The 19,447-nt window shown below is 39.2% G+C and overlaps 3 protein-coding genes across 3 annotated transcripts; 1 reads left to right on the forward strand and 2 right to left on the reverse strand.

Moving 5' to 3' along the window:
• The first annotated feature begins 190 nt into the window (after positions 1 to 190).
• Positions 191 to 8,515, forward strand: polr2b (RNA polymerase II subunit B). The gene is made up of 25 exons (XM_079479125.1): positions 191 to 316; positions 757 to 829; positions 1,012 to 1,162; positions 1,251 to 1,363; positions 1,457 to 1,676; positions 1,779 to 1,937; positions 2,040 to 2,204; positions 2,296 to 2,492; positions 2,572 to 2,691; positions 2,820 to 3,006; positions 3,120 to 3,263; positions 3,349 to 3,488; positions 3,623 to 3,734; positions 3,953 to 4,107; positions 4,181 to 4,379; positions 4,464 to 4,632; positions 4,742 to 4,838; positions 5,086 to 5,180; positions 6,041 to 6,291; positions 6,552 to 6,641; positions 6,854 to 6,961; positions 7,279 to 7,392; positions 7,486 to 7,646; positions 7,826 to 8,021; positions 8,212 to 8,515. The coding sequence occupies exons 1-25, from the start codon at positions 298 to 300 to the stop codon at positions 8,299 to 8,301; spliced, it is 3,525 nt and encodes a 1,174-aa protein (XP_079335251.1). The 5' UTR covers positions 191 to 297; the 3' UTR covers positions 8,302 to 8,515.
• Positions 8,516 to 8,651: 136 nt separating this feature from the next.
• On the reverse strand, positions 8,652 to 14,394 carry igfbp7 (insulin-like growth factor binding protein 7). The gene is made up of 5 exons (XM_079480560.1): positions 13,864 to 14,394; positions 11,781 to 11,890; positions 10,630 to 10,737; positions 10,335 to 10,461; positions 8,652 to 9,493 (listed from the first exon to the last, which is right to left on the reverse strand). Exons 1-5 carry the CDS (start codon positions 14,366 to 14,368, stop codon positions 9,471 to 9,473), a joined length of 873 nt encoding a protein of 290 aa, XP_079336686.1. The 5' UTR covers positions 14,369 to 14,394; the 3' UTR covers positions 8,652 to 9,470.
• A 21-nt stretch (positions 14,395 to 14,415) lies between these two features.
• Positions 14,416 to 19,268, reverse strand: cox18 (cytochrome c oxidase assembly factor COX18). Its single transcript, XM_079480562.1, has 7 exons — positions 19,091 to 19,268; positions 18,184 to 18,599; positions 17,143 to 17,243; positions 16,116 to 16,282; positions 15,860 to 15,975; positions 15,348 to 15,455; positions 14,416 to 14,873 (listed from the first exon to the last, which is right to left on the reverse strand). Exons 2-7 carry the CDS (start codon positions 18,586 to 18,588, stop codon positions 14,706 to 14,708), a joined length of 1,065 nt encoding a protein of 354 aa, XP_079336688.1. The 5' UTR covers positions 18,589 to 18,599; positions 19,091 to 19,268; the 3' UTR covers positions 14,416 to 14,705.
• Between the last annotated feature and the right edge of the window lie 179 nt (positions 19,269 to 19,447).

The following is a 19,447-nucleotide window of genomic DNA, read 5'->3' on the forward strand; positions in this document are numbered from 1 at the left end:
GATGGTCATTCTGTTTAAATTGACTGTCGCGAAACACATCTTTCCATTAAAAAAAAATTTTATACACACATTTATTTTATTTAATAATGACCTCGCAGAAGCATTCGAGTCTTAAATGCATAGGTAAATATTTATAAAATTAAATTATGTGGCTTGCCCCGGAAGTGACGCATAACTCCGACGCCGCTGTGTCTTTCAAAGCGTTACAGACATAAAGCGCCGTTCAGCGGGGCGCACAGCACAAATAATATTCTGTTTAGTTAAATCAGAAAAAAAGGATATTAGTCTATAAACAACATGTATGACCAAGACGAAGGTATGTGTGCAGAATTGTACGTTAAGGGTTGTTTGGGTCTGTTTAGGACGTTTTTAGAGTAGACATGTTACCATCGGTAACAGTGTGTAGTTCGCTAAAAGGCTGTTAGCTTTGTTGCTATTTAGCAAGCTGTGCACAATAATTCAATTGTATTATGAATTGTATTGCCATTTTTTTAATTGATAGTGAAAACTTTAATGTTTGCAATAACGTTATATGTTCTTAGTGATAGCAGTATTGTTTCAGCATACGTTTACTGGCAAACCGTAGTCTTTGTAATGTGATCTTATTTAAGTTAAATGCTGTAAAGACTTAACAACAGACATACGGTATTATATGCATAACTTGCTGCAATTTTTGTGTTGATTTATTTAGTTGAGAATCTATATTCTCAACTCTTAGGTTAATGTAACACGTATTTGTGATATGTTCTTCTGTAGATATCCAGTATGATGAAGATGATGATGAAATTACACCCGATCTGTGGCAGGAGGCCTGTTGGATTGTTATAAGGTGATGTAAACAAGGATTGGATTTAAAGTGTATAAAAATATATATCTGACCGTTGTGTTAGATTTAATGGTGAAGTTGACATGAGTTCACATGTTTCCCTCAGTCGGAAAATATCAAATCAACTTAATGAAACTAACTTACCTTGCTTTGCTTGTTTCTTGCTGGCATGCTTCTCCTTCCAGCTCATATTTTGATGAGAAAGGTTTGGTACGACAGCAGCTGGACTCGTTCGATGAGTTCATCCAGATGTCTGTGCAGAGGATCGTTGAAGATGCTCCGCCCATCGATTTGCAAGCTGAGGCCCAGCACACAACTGGAGAGGTGGAGGAGCCGGTAAGTGTCTTCGGAAGCTTAATTCATGCAAGTGTCCATGATCACTTCTAAAGCAATTCGTTTAATCTGGTTGCATTTACATTTGTAGCCCCGATACCTGCTGAAGTTTGAGCAGATCTACTTATCCAAGCCCACTCACTGGGAAAGAGATGGTGCTCCCTCACCTATGATGCCAAATGAGGCCAGACTGCGTAATCTTACGTGAGTTGATGCTCTTTAATGAACGGGATACCAATTTTCTTCATAACCACTTTGTTGTCATTTGAATCTTGAAACTTTTTCTGTTGACTGCAGGTATTCCGCTCCCCTGTATGTGGACATCACAAAAACAATCATAAAGGACGGAGAAGAGCAACAACAGACACAACATCAGAAAACCTTTATTGGCAAAATTCCCATCATGCTCCGTTCTACATACTGTCTGCTTAGCGGTCTGACAGATCGAGATCTCTGTGAGTTGAACGAGTGCCCACTGGACCCAGGAGGCTACTTCATCATCAACGGTTCAGAGAAGGTCCGCTGTGTTTCAAAACTACAAAAAACGGCATCCATGTCAGTGATGCAACTACTTTACTGGTTAGGACTTTTTAAAAGATTTCTTTTTGTCTATGTCTAGGTCCTGATTGCACAAGAAAAAATGGCCACTAACACAGTGTATGTGTTTTCTAAGAAAGACTCCAAGTATGCATATACTGGAGAGTGCAGGTCGTGTCTGGAGAACTCCTCCAGACCCACCAGCACCATCTGGGTTAGCATGATGGCCCGTGGAGGACAGGTCAGTTCTTAAACATTCCAATCGGTCATAATGCATGCACACTTGTGTTCACAAATGCTGTTTAATGAATCTTACAATAATCTATTCTTCTTCTGTTTCTAGGGAGTAAAGAAAAGTGCCATTGGACAAAGGATTGTCTCCACTTTGCCGTATATCCGGCAGGAAGTGCCCATCATCATTGTGTTCCGAGCTTTGGGCTTTGTGTCTGATAGAGACATTCTGGAACACATAATCTATGACTTTGATGACCCCGAGATGATGGAGATGGTATTAAAGGCCCTATTGTGTATTTAGACCAAAACTGACATTAATTCCATGTAATTTCTATGCTAATTTAAATTTGTGATTCTCCTCCCAGGTAAAACCGTCATTAGACGAGGCCTTTGTGATTCAGGAACAAAACGTAGCCCTGAACTTTATTGGCTCCAGAGGTGCCAAACCTGGTGTCACCAAAGAGAGAAGAATAAAATATGCAAAAGAGGTTTTGCAGAAAGAGGTGCTGCCACACGTTGGTGTCTCAGATTTCTGCGAGACTAAGAAGGCATATTTCCTAGGGTAATGATGTTTGTTTATACATTTGTATCTTTAGTCTTATTTGTAACAAGCAAATAATTATATTTTCTTTTTTTTTCAGTTACATGGTTCACAGACTGCTATTGGCCGCTCTGGGTAGGCGAGAGCTGGATGACAGAGATCACTACGGCAACAAGAGGCTTGATCTTGCTGGTCCTCTGCTTGCGTTTCTTTTCAGAGGGTAAGACCACTAAAATGAACTGCTACAAATGCCTGAATCAGATATTGGTTGGGACCTGTTGATGCTTTAAGGATTATGTACATTATCTCTCAAAAGCCTCATTAAATTAGCATGTCTCTTATTTTCAGTATGTTCAAGAACTTACTGAAGGAGATCAGGATATACGCACAGAAGTTTATCGATAGGGGGAAGGACTTTAATCTTGAGCTGGCCATTAAGACTCGCATCATTTCTGATGGTCTTAAGTACTCGCTTGCCACAGGCAACTGGGGAGATGTGAAGAAAGCCCATCAGGCCAGAGCAGGTGTATCTCAGGTGATAACTCCATGTACATGAATTGGGCCTTCACATTCTTAAACTAATGTTCACAATCCAGATTTCTTACATGATTGAAAAAATTTAAATGTCGATGTAATGTTGTTTTCCAGGTGTTGAATAGGTTGACGTTTGCGTCCACTTTATCTCACCTTCGTCGTGTTAACTCTCCTATTGGACGAGATGGCAAGCTGGCCAAACCCAGACAGCTCCACAACACACTGTGGGGTATGGTGTGCCCTGCTGAGACACCAGAGGTAGGAACACTATACATCTGAACTAGGATACACAGTTCAGAAACTGAACAGAAGTGCTTGAAGTGTTAGGTGTGGTTTGTTTCAGGGTCATGCTGTAGGTTTGGTAAAGAATCTAGCGCTCATGGCCTACATTTCTGTGGGATCTCAACCCTCTCCTATCCTGGAGTTCTTGGAGGAGTGGAGTATGGAGAACCTGGAGGAAATCTCGCCTGCTGCTATTGCAGAGTGAGTATCGTTCTGCTCTGTAGGGGGCATCACCACACCGCAAATCAACTTTTGCAATCAAACATGTTTTTGTACTCTATTTGAACTTAAAAAACAACAACTTATAAAGTGCAAATGTGTGTTAATTCTCTCAGTGCAACTAAGATCTTTGTGAACGGCTGTTGGGTGGGCATTCATAAAGACCCCGAGCAACTGATGAACACTCTAAGAAAACTGAGGAGACAGATGGACATCATTGTGTCCGAGGTGTGACATCACATATCCCTTCAGAATAAAAAATGTACTTGTATGAGTGGAATAGTTGAGGATTGAAAAATCTCAATTTTAAAACGTTAATGTTTCCACATTAAATAGTTAAATCTTTGCTCTTATGGAATGGTGGCACTATACTTTTATATTACGCTATTCTTCAATGGTACTCTTTACTCTCTGCTGGTTGTAATTTTGCTGTTGTTGTGTTCTAGGTGTCAATGATCCGAGATATCCGTGAAAGGGAGATCAGGATCTATACAGACGCTGGTAGGATCTGCCGTCCGCTGCTTATTGTGGAGAAACAGAAACTGCTTCTGAAGAGGCGACACATTGACCAGCTCAAGGAGAGAGAATATAATAACTACAGGTACAGATGTGTTGTTTTTTCAGGCTTCATACAGTTTTTTAGATTTCCATCATAATAAAGGATCTTTGCACAGTTGGCAGGACCTGGTTGCCAGTGGTGTGGTGGAATATATCGACACCCTGGAGGAGGAGACCGTGATGTTGGCCATGACCCCTGATGACCTTCAGGAGAAGGGCGTGGCTTATTGCTCCACCTACACACATTGTGAGATCCACCCGTCCATGATTCTGGGAGTCTGTGCATCCATCATTCCTTTCCCTGATCACAACCAGGTAACAGCCCTTGTGAACGTGACATCTTTTTTGTTTGGTCTGGAGATAATTGGTTGCTTATTAATTTCCTATTAACTCTGCCAGTCTCCCAGAAACACGTACCAGTCTGCTATGGGTAAACAAGCCATGGGAGTTTACATTACCAACTTTCACGTGCGTATGGACACCCTGGCCCATGTGCTATACTACCCCCAGAAACCTCTGGTCACCACACGTTCCATGGAGTATCTGCGCTTCAGAGAGCTGCCGGCAGGTCTGACATCACTGATACTCACACTTTACACAAACCAAGTTACAACATGGATTGTGGGTTATAAATGTGTTTTAATTCAGAAACATTGATGTGAATGTTTTCTTTAAAGGCATCAATTCGATTGTGGCTATTGCTTCATATACTGGATACAACCAGGAAGATTCTGTCATCATGAACCGTTCTGCCGTGGATCGTGGATTCTTCAGGTATCTGCTCTTCTGCATAGACAATTATTTATACGGACAGTGTTGCAAATGTTTAAAGACTATAATAAAACATTCGATACGTTTTCATACATGCATATACTTGTATTTCTATATTCATTTGTTGTTGATTTGTCAAAATGTTTCCTGTACAGCTGCTTTGCAACCATGCAAATTGTAAAAAGTGCTATAGAAATAAACTTGTATTTTAATCTGAATTATGTTTTGAACAAACTGTCTCTGATTTCAGGTCCGTGTTCTACCGCTCTTATAAAGAACAGGAATCGAAGAAAGGCTTTGACCAGGAAGAGATCTTTGAGAAGCCCACCAGAGAGACCTGCCAAGGTGACTTACTGTCCTAACTAACCAAAAGTGACATGGTTTTGTCAGCCACTGAAACTAAAATACGGCTGAAATTACAAATCACAGCCAAGCACTACGTACGTGATGTTTAAAAAATATCCAGAGTACCGAATGCCAACGGGTGGAAGCGAAAGAGAGGGAGAGAGGGAGCTGTGGGTTAACCTCACTACCCGACCCCAGGAGGGGAATCTAGCGACAGACTAGATTCCGACTCCCATGCCTCGTAGAAGGAGAGCAAGAACTCTTTGCTCCCCGTTTTTTTCCGCACCAGAGCCCAATAAGGCAGCGGTCTTTCCACCTTTTCTGCTGGTTCAAATGAATTTAGAGTACAAATTTGGTCTGGTGTATTCAAGAGTTTAAACAGTCGTTTTAGCATCAATTTATAAAAAAAGCTTCTCTGCCACTTTTTTAAATAAGCAGGAGCAAACCTGCTATCAACTGCATTAAAATGTACTGTATAGACAGTAAAAGACTATTTGAACACATTTACACACATTTAGATTTGTTTGAAAAATGTAAACACATTTGATACTATTCCACAGAATTCTGCTGATATTTCCCAAATTTTAGTGCATTTTATTAACCTGAAAAGTCTGCGGATTCCATATGTACTTGCTCATGAGGAAAATCAACTTGGAAAAAAACCATGTGGGCAAAACCTATGAGGGGGGAGATGTTCATGCAACAGCATAAAAAAGTAGTTCATGTTATGTGGCTCTCAGACAATTTGGCACCTGGTTTTTCCTCCATAGGAGCCAATGGCTCCTTGATTTTTTTTTGTCTGGAGCCCTGGTATTGTGAGGTTTATCAGTCAGGTTAAAGTTATCTCTCCTATTTTTCAGGCATGCGACACGCCATCTATGAAAAGCTGGATGACGATGGTTTGATCGCTCCTGGTGTACGTGTGTCAGGCGAGGACGTCATCATCGGCAAAACCGTGACTCTTCCTGAGAACGATGATGAGCTGGACAGCATCAACCGGCGCTACACTAAGAGAGACTGCAGCACTTTCCTGCGCACCAGTGAGACCGGCATCGTCGACCAAGTCATGGTCACTCTAAACCAGGAGGGCTACAAGTTCTGCAAAATCAGAGTGGGTAGTGATTTAGTTATAAAAAAGGTTTAGTTTAAATGTCTTAATATGGTTTTATTAAACGGCTATGGGAAGAGCGAGATTTTGATCGGTCAGTCGCAACATTCTTAGATCTGGTTTACACTTTAACCCACTCACAAGCGAAACTTCACGTAGATTTAACTTCCTTTGCATGCTTCAAGGTCATGAATGTTTATAAGCGCTGATGGAGTTGTTAATAAATACACTGTTAGCAAAATCATTTGTGTTGTTTTCAACAGGTGCGTTCGGTCCGTATTCCGCAAATCGGAGACAAGTTTGCCAGTCGTCATGGTCAGAAGGGTACCTGTGGTATCCAATACAGACAAGAGGTAAGAAACACAATTCTGAAAGCTATTTCAAGAGTCTATCTTCACTCGTGTGTAGGCTAGCTTTGTTTAGACTAACGTGCGGTTGAAGGTCTCCAAACAGGATGTCTCTCCTAAACATCTGATAGCTGAGAGACTCGCAGTGCAGGGACTGTAAACAGTTTCCATCAAACCCAAGTGCTGATGTCTAACCAGAACCGTAAATGTGTTCTTAGGACATGCCTTTCACATGTGAAGGAATCACTCCTGACATCATCATCAATCCTCACGCCATCCCGTCCAGAATGACAGTCGGCCATTTGATCGAGTGTCTGCAGGGGAAGGTAATTCAGTTTTCTGTGTATTGTGCTCGTCTTTCTGTTTTGTTTTTTGTTTGTGACTGTTGAATACTCTTTCGGACATCTGTTAATGCTAAAATAAAAGACGATGCAAGATGTTTCCAGCTGAGTCAAGCTTACATGTTTGGTCTTTTCAAAACATCAAAGGTCACGCTAGTTTTGGTAAATTTGTAAAAACACATATTTTTCACCACATTTTGACCTTGTGTCCTTTAATGTTTTCGTAAAGTGAAACCTGAGCACATTTTGGAAAACATGGAAACCAAGAATGTCAGAGTGCTGAACTCTTCTGTTTTGCGCAGGTTTCTGCTAACAAAGGAGAGATTGGTGATGCCACGCCGTTCAACGATGCTGTGAATGTACAAAAGGTCTCTAACCTGTTGTCAGAATACGGCTACCATCTGAGAGGAAATGAGGTGAAGAATTTGTCTTCTGTATTCTACAAAAATAACATGGTCTGGGTGAACTAGCCTTAAAATATGAAGTGTGTTGGCTCTTGTTTCTCATAGGTTTTGTATAACGGTTTCACTGGTCGTAAGCTCACCTCTCAGATCTTCATTGGGCCCACATACTACCAGCGTCTCAAGCACATGGTGGATGATAAGATCCACTCAAGAGCCCGCGGGCCGGTCCAGATTCTCAACAGACAGCCCATGGAAGGAAGATCACGGTAAGATGGGGCCTTTCCAGGGTTTGTCTAAACCTTTAGGTTTACACTACAAATCTCATACTGGGATCAAATTAAAAACTTACAAATAAATAAAACGAAAAACAAATGAAAACTAGCTCACTTCTCATCTTTTAATCACTGTAATCTTTAAACTCATGTGTTTGATTGTTTTTATGTAGTGACGGTGGGCTTCGGTTTGGAGAGATGGAACGTGATTGTCAGATTGCTCACGGTGCAGCTCAGTTTTTGAAGGAAAGGCTTTTTGAGGCATCTGACCCGTACCAGGTCCACGTCTGCAACCTGTGCGGCATCATGGCCATCGCCAACACTCGCACACACACCTATGAGTGCAGGGGCTGTCGCAATAAAACACAGGTGAGCAGCTGCTAATTTAAAAATTACAATTATTGCTGGATGTGACGAGACAGTTTTATGGATCTTTTAGAAAGTACAAAACTTCCTTGTATTTAAACTGTACGTGCACAACATCTTGACTGTCTGTGTGCCTTTTTAAACAGTACTTTAGTGTTCAGGAAGTGACCTGTTTTCTGCTCTGCTCTTTCAGATTTCTCTGGTCAGGATGCCGTATGCCTGTAAGCTCTTGTTCCAGGAACTGATGTCCATGAGCATCGCCCCACGAATGATGACTAGCTAAACGCCCACACACATGAATCATGGGAAACAGGAAATCTGAGGCATGAAGCATATTGTAAGGAAAATCATTTTGAATGGAACCCAACAGCACTTCATGTTTGCTGGGCTTGTCTATGTTTTGTATTTTGTTGCTTCTCCATTTTATTGTTCTGGAAAAGCGATGTTTAGTATTCTCTCTAAATAAAATAAAGCTTTTTTAAAAAAGCTAAGTGGTTTTCCTTTTTGTTGAAGGTTGTTACTTTAGTATAGAGATAAACTGAGTTTTACACAAGTTTTTTTCACAATTCTTCAGCTTTTTTTAAGAAGCAATGCAAAGCTCAGACAACATTGTAGGCAACAAAGACAATACACTACTCTCAAAGCATGTTTTATTCATTAATGATACACAAATCAGAAATGTAAAAACAAATGCATTATATACTCAGACTTTTATAGGACGTTTACTACTACAGTAATGGTAAAAGAGCTTTAAGTGCCCTGGCAAAAAAAGAATCCATATTCTGTTAACTATTTTGTAATGTGAATGTGTCGTTGCATTACATTCAACAGCTTGAAACATCATCTTGAATAATAATTGTAGTTGTAGTATATTGTTTGTATGTTTTACATTGAATTTCAGATAAAGTAGATTAAGGCATTTTGTTTTGACTGAGCTCTGAGGGAAAGTCTTAAACATTGTGCACAGTCAACGTTTTCCATTTAGCACAAATAATGCAGACTGCAAGAAAGTACAAAGGAATGACTACAATATTTGTATCAAACACAAAAACATGCATGTGATAAGTGGAGATGAGATACCAGAGTACCTCAAACGCATGCGAGTATGAACGAATTTGTGTGCGTGCCTGAATGTTTGTAAGGTGATATGCGCTCACGTGCATCTGTGTGTGCATCTCTGAAGCGAGTTTGATAGTGCGCTTGACCGTATCGAAGCGGTTCTGCAGGCAGACAGATAGCAGCCGTAAAGAATATGCATGAAGATGCTGAAATGTCAGGATCTTTTTTTGTGTAACAGATCAATTTCTTTAGAATGCCCGTGTGTGTGTTCAGTGCTTAAAATGGTACGTGCTTGTCCGTATGCGTATTGTGTAGGTAAGCAACAGCGCATGGCAATTTCCCGATCTCCTGATACAGTAGAACTCTCACCAGAAGCCATGAAACAGAGACCCCTTACAGTTCCTCATCTTTCACCACTGCAAACAAACACACAGGAGTCACCAATAACAATGATGTCTAACGTCAGTTAAAGTTCAGAAATAAACAAATGACTTGAGGAGACATACACCAGTGTTTTTTTTTCTTCACCTTATTTACTCATTTTTATTTATTGATTTTATGGTACATATTAGCCTGTTAGGTCTGTATTGTCTTCACAAGCACAGATAAAAGAGTGGTTCTAGATCTAAACTCTGACTCCGTAGGATCTAGCATTTTTGTCATATTTATAGTTGGATCCATACTTGGCATAGTCGGCCAGGATATATCCTGCTGATCTTAAAAAAATTGTTGTTTTGTGTTTATCTGGCTTCACAGGTAAAAAGATGGAATTCTAAAATTTTTAATCCGTTTCTTTAAGGTGATAAGTTCGATAAACATTTAAAAACAGTGTCATGTTTAGACTTCTGTAGAAATGTCATTTTCTTCTTGTCTTTGATTGGTGCAGGTAAAGTTTTTTAGACATAGGGTTCTTAAAGGGATAGTTAAACCGAAAATGAATAAACGATGACTGAATTTGTTATTTTTGGTGAACTATTCCTTTATTACTCCAAAACATTTGATCATTTTGATTACATTTTATTTATAGAAATGTTTGTCACCGCGTCTCATAAGAACCCGGCAGCCAATATGGGGCTAAACAAACATTGCACAGCATGCTGGGACATGATCTCTAGAGCCATGTGCTGCAAACAAAAATCCTTTACAAATACACTAACTTTTCAACTGATGCATGTCTTTACAACTCATGAGGTATGTTGATGGTATAACTGGAGTGATATATTGTAGTTCGTTCATGCATGATTTGACATCACTCACCCTGCGTAGAAGGAATGTCATTGATGGAATCAACCACATGAATCTTGCCTACAGCCGAGGCTTCACCTTTAATATTACTGGCATGACACTCGTAGGAACCGGCCTCCTCCTTGGTAAGAGGAGATATCTGCAACAGATGCAACAGTACCAGTTTCACCCATCAGTTGTAAGTGCGAAGCGCATTGGACATGCGGTGAAGCAATACACTGTATATAATTCATATTTTGTTCTAGAAATCTTGTATTAGGATTACACATCAAAAATAAAATGTTTATATTAAAGTGAATAAACGTACCAGCACCCAGCCAGTGACTTCATGCTTTTCCGGGCCCCCTCGGGTTTGAACTGCCAGGTTTTCTTTGTCTCCAGGAAGTGCCACAATTTTTTCTTTGCCATCAAATACCTGTGAAAATGATAACGGTCAAACTGACCTGATGAATGAATCCAAATACAAATAAGATAAAGGAGTTCGTTTTTTATTCATAATTTTGGTTGGAAAGAATTGGTTTGAACAGATTTGCAAAAGACGTTATTGAAAAATGTGCTGAAAGATTTAATGTACATTTTAAGGTTATACATATATTCCAGCAGATAACAAAAACTTAAAAAGGCATTAATATTCTAGTAAATCAGCTAAGCAATTTATCGGCAAACTTTTCATTTTTTATCAGCTTCCAGAACTCTTCTCACCCTTTCTCATGCCTCTTCTCTTCATGTTTGTTTGTTTTTAATATTTCTGTCTGCTTCTCTAGTCTCTAGAGGTAATAGAAGTAGTTTATTTTATTCAGTCTTGGTTTCTGGTGCCTCTTTCACAGTCATGAAAATCTCACAGGACCCCTCAATGTTAAGTGAGAGCATTTTTTCTTGTAGCTGGGACATGATTTAATTTCCTCTATTAGACTCTATTAGTTATGAAAATACGGAGTGCATTACCTCATGTTTATACAGCCTGAGTTACTTCAAGAATTAAATAAAACATATTAATAATCTATTTTAAACTTCCCAGAGCTTTAGATATCCTTTAACTATTGAGAGGCCATACTGTGAGGTTGTTTACCAGGAAATGACCATTAGTCAGTTGGACATCCGCTCCTATATTTGTGACTTTTACTCGGATTGCTCAAGGCATATTATATTTCTACGATTAAAGAGAGTAGCTCTACAATGGAAAACTGTGATGACTGATGACATGTTTGATAAAGCTTTTCCTGTTCTGAATCCTTCCTTGTTTGTAACGCTATTGTTTCAGTGAACCGTTATTCATAGACATCCTTTGACATAGCTGGAGCTGTACAGTATTCACAAACACATCCTTGGGAATGTATTTCCCTCCTTCCTTTTATCCATTTAAGAGCTACAGCACATATCATTATAAATAGCTTAACGTACATCACTGAAAACGACAACAGGGTTCTTCTGATTTATAAAAAGCAACACATTCTGTACCTTTCTCCAGGTGAGCACCGGGGTAGGGATCCCAGTGGCTTCACAGCTCAGGAAGACTTGAGATCCAGTCACGTTCCAGACCTCAACTGGAGCTGTCACAATAACAGGTGCTGTGGAGGACACACAAACATGATTTAGCGCTTGCTTTCGACTTATGATTTTGTAATTATGCCACGCAAATGTTATCAGCATGTGGTCTTCATGCTTGAAAGAGTGGAGAATAGAGTGATTGACAGAGTATAATGGGGATGACCGTTTTAGTTCTGGAATGCGTTGCTTGAGTTGAAAACGATGTTGCCCTAATCATCAAAAGTAGAATACTCGACCATAAGAAAGAAAGCTCACAGATGAGATCTCTTTAGTATTTAAATGATGCCTCCTTGACATGAAGATTAATAGAGAGCAAGTGAAAACATGGTTAAGCTATTCCTCCTAAGAAAAAAACCCATAAATATCACAAATGTCTCCATTAGATTTCCATTAGATCTCATCAATGTCACAAACTGAGCTCAGATGTTCCAAGTCTGCAATCAAAAGTCAATATTATTGAAGATCTCAATATGAACTCAAACATTTCTCATCACATTTACCTAAATCCAGATTATTTGACATTTCATTTCTGTTGCTTTTTCTCCTAAGCATTTTCACTTAACCTCCTTTTTGTCACGCTGAGGTCTGTGACAATGTAAAATGTGGCCCTGCTGCTCATGGGTCAAATAAACCTCTCATAGAAATCTATGCCAGAGACATTTTTTGCGTGAATTCAATCTTGGTTCTTTTCATCTCACATCAGAATGCCTGTTATAATAAATTACACAAAGGTCCGTTGATTCAAACAGTCTGAATTGGCTCTAAAGCAACAATCGGCTTTAGTGTTTAACTAAACAAGGCAGAGCTATTTGATCAAAGCAGATCTCTCTTTTCACATTTGAATATCCACCCGAGAGGCTGGAATTTCAGACATGTCTGTTCAGGGATAACGAAACGTTTCCACCCTGTATGAAAACAATGGCCAGATTCAGTTGTTTGTTCAACACACACTGACAATATACTGTTTCTGTGTGTGTTAATTCATTTCGTCCTCATCAAATGGCAGATTGCTGTATCAGTGCTCCATGGGAATACAGGAATACAGAAACACAAACCACATGACCACTGAATCATGTGAGTGAAATCCGGATCAAGATTATGTCAATACCCAAGCAGTTTTCAACACAGCTTTGCACAAATGTTAACATTTTATTTTTCTGTATGTATACCTTGAGGCCACAGGGTCACATTTTACGCAGGATAAAGTCATCTATTGACTGTGAGATGGCTGCTGGTGGCAGTGAAGATTCAAAACATCCTCTGAGCTACATAAGCAGTCCAATACTGAAAAGCCTTACCGAAAGCCATTATAATCTTCGTAATACATGATAAATCATGAATTGCTCTTGTAGTTTTTGAAAATAATGACAAATTTAATAGAATTAGACTGAAAGATGGTAGAGGAATATTATATTTACATACCATGTTTTTTAAATTGTCAGTCACGTTGAAGCGATCAATAAAATGCCAATGCATGCCCCAAAATATATGAATAGAAGTTAAAATACGATTTTTAAAGAACATATCACGATATATATTTCAGTAGGCCTGCACTACAACTACAAAAGTGCCAAAATATAAGAACAATTTTTGGTTCCAAAGAACTATTGAAAGTTTCCTAAAAGAACTATGTCCTACATTTTTATATTATGTATTCACTTTTCCTCCACATCATGGATGTCAAAGGTTCTCTGTGGAACCTTTATATTAGAGACTGTTCCCTAGAAAAGTTTATATTATAATATATATTGTATCAGTGACCATAAATGAAGGTTAACGTAAATCTTTAAAATTGAGTGAAATTTGACCTACAATCCTTGACATATGAACACATATACCGTTAATAATATTGTTCCATTATGGAATATATAAATACACCTTATATAAAATGATATCTTTAAAAGTGTTGTGACATTTATACGTTTATATCTGAATGTAAATATGATAATACATCAATATAATTGTTATAATGTCAAGTGAAAACACATCTCACCTTGAGCGCATTTGCCCTTGTTTTGAATCTTAATCTCGGGTTTTTTCTCCCTCACAGCATTCACACTCGATGCTTTTAAATCACAGCCGGTTTTATAGTTCACCCCGTCGGATCCGCACACGGGATAGTCGCTCTTACACACGCACACGCCTGATTTACTCTTCTTGTCGCTCTTGACGCACTCGAGTCCAGATGCGCAGCGCTTTGCTCCGGCTCCGCGTCCCCCGCACGGCTCTCCAACTCCAGACGCGCAGGACGCGCAGCAACCGCACGCGTCAAAGAGCGTCCCGGTCACGCAGCCCTCGGCCGGCAGCGGCTCGCACAGACTCGGGTCGCAGGTGCCACAGTTGCGAGGTACCCGGCTGGCCGACGCCGCGATGGTCAGTGTTAACAGGAGGAAGGAGATCATGGTGATGTGTGAAGGGTCTCGAACTGCTTCAGAGTTTGGTGGTTTTCTCTGCTTGGGTTTGAGAGCCAGCCAGACCCCGCCCAGAATAAACTTCATCCTCTGGGCTTACAATAACACAAGCAAACCTGTCCTCCCTTCAGTTTGGAGATGGTGATATTGCAACACCGACATAAGGATAAGTCTTGCAGATAAATTCATTAAATTGACTCAACCCTTAGCACAGGAAGAGCACACGACTTTTCCAGTTTTTATTTTCAATGTCATCATAAAATCGTACTATACATTGGAGTCCCTTTATAAATAATTTCATACATAATCAATTACGAAGACAATCTGCAGTTTTTGTATCACTTTTTTCTTATGGTTACAGTGCCATAATCCATATATCCAAATGTTTCAGGGATCGATGCTTGTGTAACTCCTCTTTACTCATCTATTTAATGTACTTGGCCACAAAGGCAGCTGCAATGTCCTTGTATGGAGATTCAGAATCCGAGCGTGTCGGAGGGATTCGACAGACACTCCGGAAACGAGGAGACCTCAAGAGCAAGTTGTGTACCAATCCAACACAACTCGAGCTGAGCCAGTACAGAGACATGGACTAGAAAGAGAGAATGAAAAGACAATAATGTTCATCATTCATTTGAAACGAATGGATAGAACTTTTATTTTTTGTTTTATAAAGACTTCTCATGTTCAACGTACTAAGAGATGGCTCATTTGCTCTTACATAGGTCGGCAGACACAAGATAAATGCACAGCTAGACAAGCACGAGACATCGATTTCTACAACTGCTGGATATATCAGAGAATCTTTTTATTTTGTATCCAGACTCCAAACACAACCCTTCTTATTTCCCTTTTGTGATGGGATCAAAAGCCTCAAAACAAGAGGCACATGTATGGGTATATCTGTGTCAGACCCAGATAACGCGTGCTGCTGTCTATTCTTCAAAACATTTATGTCATACATGCCGGAGCATGATCTAAACCCTCATGCACTTTATTTAAAGTTACTGTAGACAGAGAGACGAGATAATGACTGAATGGGGTAGCGGAGGGGTCGGTCACTTACAGATGGAACTGTGGCTGCTACAGGAATCATCACCAGAGACATTCCTCGGATTAAGTTGGTTACGTACTTCTGGAACTTGGAAGGCTCTAGTTGTCTCAGGGCGAATATCTGGAAACAAAAACAACTGGAGAGTAAACAAACAAAACATGGTATGACAGGAATGCTGCTTTAAGCAGGTGAATTGTACAAAGCCAGTCAAGAGCATTCAATGAAGTATTTCTTGAACATATCTTAAACATTGAGGCCCATGCATACTGCATCTGCAAGCAGAAACGAGAACAGAAGTGTTGTTGCTCAAGTTGGGCTATTCAGAAGTATTTTTAAACAATCTTTCAGCATCCACCACTCCCTGCGCATCTGTGCAGACCAAACATGAGCCCGTCGGCGTTTCCTCTTGGTTACATCTTATAAATGGAGGGCGGATGATAATTCATCACATACATAATGAACTTTAGTGGTATTAAGGTTCAAAATAGCTATATTAAAACCTTGCAAGTGAACATCTGCCTCACCTCTGTGATAAACAGGTTAATGAGGCCAAGAGAAACAGGTATAATCCAGGTGGAGTCGGGAAGAGTGAGGTCTTGGAACCACAGGGTGCCTCCTGTCGCCAGCGCTGCGTCAAATGCTAAGAAATGTGAGAAAATATACATTAGACGTCTCACTGATGTCGATTATGGTCCTGTTAAATCTACTGAGTTTATAGAGACTGTGGACACCCGTAGAGATGTCTAAAGAGTATCTGAAAACCTAATGGATTCAATTTACCGAGAGGAACATGTCCCATTCCCAAACTGAGATTTCGCAGGGCCAAAGACAGACACACCCACATGGGCAGCTGTACCCAAATCAGCAAACTGGCCTTGAATGGGTGGCAGTTATCACGGATATAAAGCTCCGACACGATTCGCCTCAGATTCTTCTTAAAGTGAAACCTGTAGAGTAACAGAGAAAATTTTTATAGAAAGAAAAACATCCAAACATCCTAGATCAACAATGGCACTTGTTTTCAGAGAATATATTTTGAAAAAAATAAAACATTTCACTCGACTGCCATTTTAAAGGAACAGTTCACGTCATATGTCGGGTCGGAGGTCAGACTTCGGCCTAACTTGACTCTCTCTTGAACACGGATACTTGCCGAAAGCCATAGATTAAAGTTAATATTTATTGAAATGTATATATTTTTACAAAAAACGATTGTTTCGTTTCAGAAGACTTGTGTTAACCCCCGGAGTCGGATGGACTATTTTTATGACGAATATATGAGCTTTTAAGGGCTTTAAAAAACATGGCCGTTATCCACTACCATTACAAAGATGTGAAGAGTCAGAATATTATTCAGTAACTCCTGAGTGTGGTGGTCCTATACACCTGGGACGGCATGAGGGTGAGTCAAATATAGACTTATTTCTAGGATAAACTGTTCCTTTAAGCATCTGCTGAATAAAAAAGTGGTTTATGATTAAAAAAAGAAAATATGAGATGAGAAAAAAAGGATTTAAAAAGAATATGTCTCAAGTAAATCATTTAAGTTAAGTATAGTATAGTTTTAGTAGCACAGCAGAAATCCAAGAAATTAAGAGTTTATTTGCAAAAACAGATAACTTTGCTTTATTGTGTTTTCATGTTTTTATTGTGTTAGTTAGCCGTATTTATTTGTTATTAACAAACAAACCCAACTGCAGTTCATAGGCATTACTTGAAATGCACAATAAAAAATGTGATGATCTAAAATCTGTTTTTGCAAATAAACTCTTCAAATACACCATTTAAACCAAGAAACATATCATACCTGCTTGTTCTCTCTGACCAGCTCTTCTCTTTAGCTTTCACAGAGATCTCAAAACTTAACTGGCGGGCTAACACAGCAATCTCCTTCTGCAGAGCTTCAACCTAGCTGAGGCATAAGGGCACAGGGTTAGTCTTGTCTCTGGTCTGAATTAAAAAAAGTTACAAAACCATTTCCTGCCTGTTTGTCTCACACACATGTCCCATGACAGCAAAATAGCTTTGATAAACAGAGAAAACTCACTGAAACGGACAACTGATCTTGTTGTGTCTGTAAGTGTTTGACTATTAAAAATATCAGTTTAAAGAGATGCTACAGTTTCTGTTCTCACACTGTGGAACATCAGTGTAGGGGGGGGGGTGGGTTGTGAGGGGGACGCATTCTTCATGTTGAATCCATTGTACTTGGCAGGAAAAACATCCCACAGCTGGGAGAGACTCTTAATAAGGAACATGGGTTCTGATGTTGTCTTTGTAATATCTGCTGACCTCTAAGATGAGCCTCCTTTACTTTACAGGCATCTTAAATATAACATGGCAAACAAGTTTTAAGACTTTTGTGTAGTGTGAAGAGATACAGTACAATCCAAAAGTCTGTGAACATTAGCTTCTGTTTATTATTTAATATAACATTTGTCAATACAAATTATATTATCATCAGAAAAGGGATTGAACTGAAAGAAGTGTATCATTTAAAAATTTCACAGTATTTGGTATTTTTTAATTATCATAAGTGTATATTATGAATATTTGTATTTTAAATTAAAGTAACTTTTTTATTATTTCTGAAAATCTTAGATTTTAATTTTTTTCTCAGACTTCAAAATTATGATTCGGTTATTTAGATTTTTAGTATGTTGGTGCAGTAAACCCTGACTAACACTGAAAATAGACATCAATGAAAAAACGACTATTGTACAGTGTTGAAAAGGTGTAGAACGATAAAAACATAGCCCCTTAAAAATGTTTAGCTTTTCCCTTATATCATACTACGCTGTCTCGTTTTGAATACAACAACTTTAATTACGGAAGCTCGTGACACAACCTTTGCGATGATGATCGTCTGGTAGATGCCCAGAGGAAGAGTGACGGCAGTACGCAGAGCCAGAGTAGTGCACACGATGCTGGCCCACCACGGCAGTCCAGTTATCTGCTGAGTGGACATCAGGAGCTGCTCTGTCAGGCACACAGGGGTGGATTCCGCTATGCTTTCATACCAGCCTGGTCGATCTGTGGTCACAGTTCTTCTGTGCTGAAGCCCCAGGGCAAGTGTGTGGGAGGGATGGCCGGTTAAGAGGGGAGACCTGGGGCAAAAAGCCTGGTTGGTTTGAACTCTGACGTCCAGGTTGAAGGAGCCTTTAGATAAACTTCTGATGTTCGGTCTTATCATTACTAGGTTGTCGTGGCGACATATCCACCTGGTTGACCGGGTAAGCTTCAGCCACATCATGTTGAGTGGACCTTTAAAAAACAAAACTGATCAAGGAGGAATATCTGCAAAGTGCATGGTGTTGCAATGGTATTGGTGATAGTTTTACTATAATATTAATGACAGTTATTATGCATGTTATTGCTGACTTTTCTATAATAAAGAGATTTTAACATTACCAGGAATCAAGATTAAACAGTCCATTAAATGACAGAATCAATCTATGTAACTTTCTATTCAGTTTATCTGTGTCTCCCACTCTTTACATGTTTCTTTATTATCAATATTACTAACTGTTACGCCGTCCGTGTCAAGTAAATACATTTTAATGTTTAATATTAAAAAATATTGTACAATTTAATGAATTCAACCTAACACACGGTGGACACAGAAACGTAAAAAGGCTGATTAAAAATTACACTTAAATACCAAAAATGCTTTAGCGATTAATACCTATTTATCAAGAAATGGCTACTTGCCGGTACACTAACGTTACATCAAATAAATAAATTCTCAACGTTACCTATGCAGTTTTAGACTTCACAAAAGCGAGTTGGATAGCACATCTTTTAAATATTTATTTGAGTATTTACAAAATATAATGAATATCCTGCTATATATGTAACCGTACACATTTCATTCGCCATGTAATGTCAAAACGGGCATGAGACGTCGCTTAAATGTGACGTCATGTGCGCCTCAAAAACATACAGCTACGGCCGGAAGTGGTGCAAAATCTCAAAATTACATTATCTAACGCCTACATATAACACAACAATAATAAAAATATATGAATCAACTTTTTTTCAGCGTGACAAAAAATATGTGGTATTGAAGTGCGTATGGTGTAACCCTTAAAAACACGCCTGCCAATATATTT

This window comes from Barbatula barbatula (assembly GCF_947034865.1).
Source record: "Barbatula barbatula genome assembly, chromosome: 18".
Taxonomy (NCBI): domain Eukaryota; kingdom Metazoa; phylum Chordata; class Actinopteri; order Cypriniformes; family Nemacheilidae; genus Barbatula; species Barbatula barbatula.

Bases quoted from the DNA above. Each gene is read 5' to 3' on its own strand.
- polr2b (XM_079479125.1), top strand. The intron at 2,493-2,571 runs GTAATGATGTTT...TTTTTTTTTCAG, and splicing joins AAGAAGGCATATTTCCTAGG to TTACATGGTTCACAGACTGC. The intron at 7,647-7,825 runs GTAAGATGGGGC...GTTTTTATGTAG, and splicing joins CCCATGGAAGGAAGATCACG to TGACGGTGGGCTTCGGTTTG.
- igfbp7 (XM_079480560.1), bottom strand. From the start codon at position 14,368: ATGAAGTTTATTCTGGGCGGGGTCTGGCTGGCTCTCAAACCCAAGCAG. The intron at 10,462-10,629 runs GTACGTTTATTC...CATCTGTTGCAG, and splicing joins AAGTCACTGGCTGGGTGCTG to ATATCTCCTCTTACCAAGGA. The intron at 9,494-10,334 runs GTGAGTGATGTC...GTTTGTTTGCAG, and splicing joins TGACATTCCTTCTACGCAGG to TGGTGAAAGATGAGGAACTG.
- cox18 (XM_079480562.1), bottom strand. From the start codon at position 18,588: ATGATGTGGCTGAAGCTTACCCGGTCAACCAGGTGGATATGTCGCCAC. The intron at 15,976-16,115 runs GTAAATTGAATC...CACATTTCTTAG, and splicing joins AATGGGACATGTTCCTCTCG to CATTTGACGCAGCGCTGGCG. The intron at 15,456-15,859 runs GTGAGGCAGATG...TTTTGTTTCCAG, and splicing joins TTAACCTGTTTATCACAGAG to ATATTCGCCCTGAGACAACT.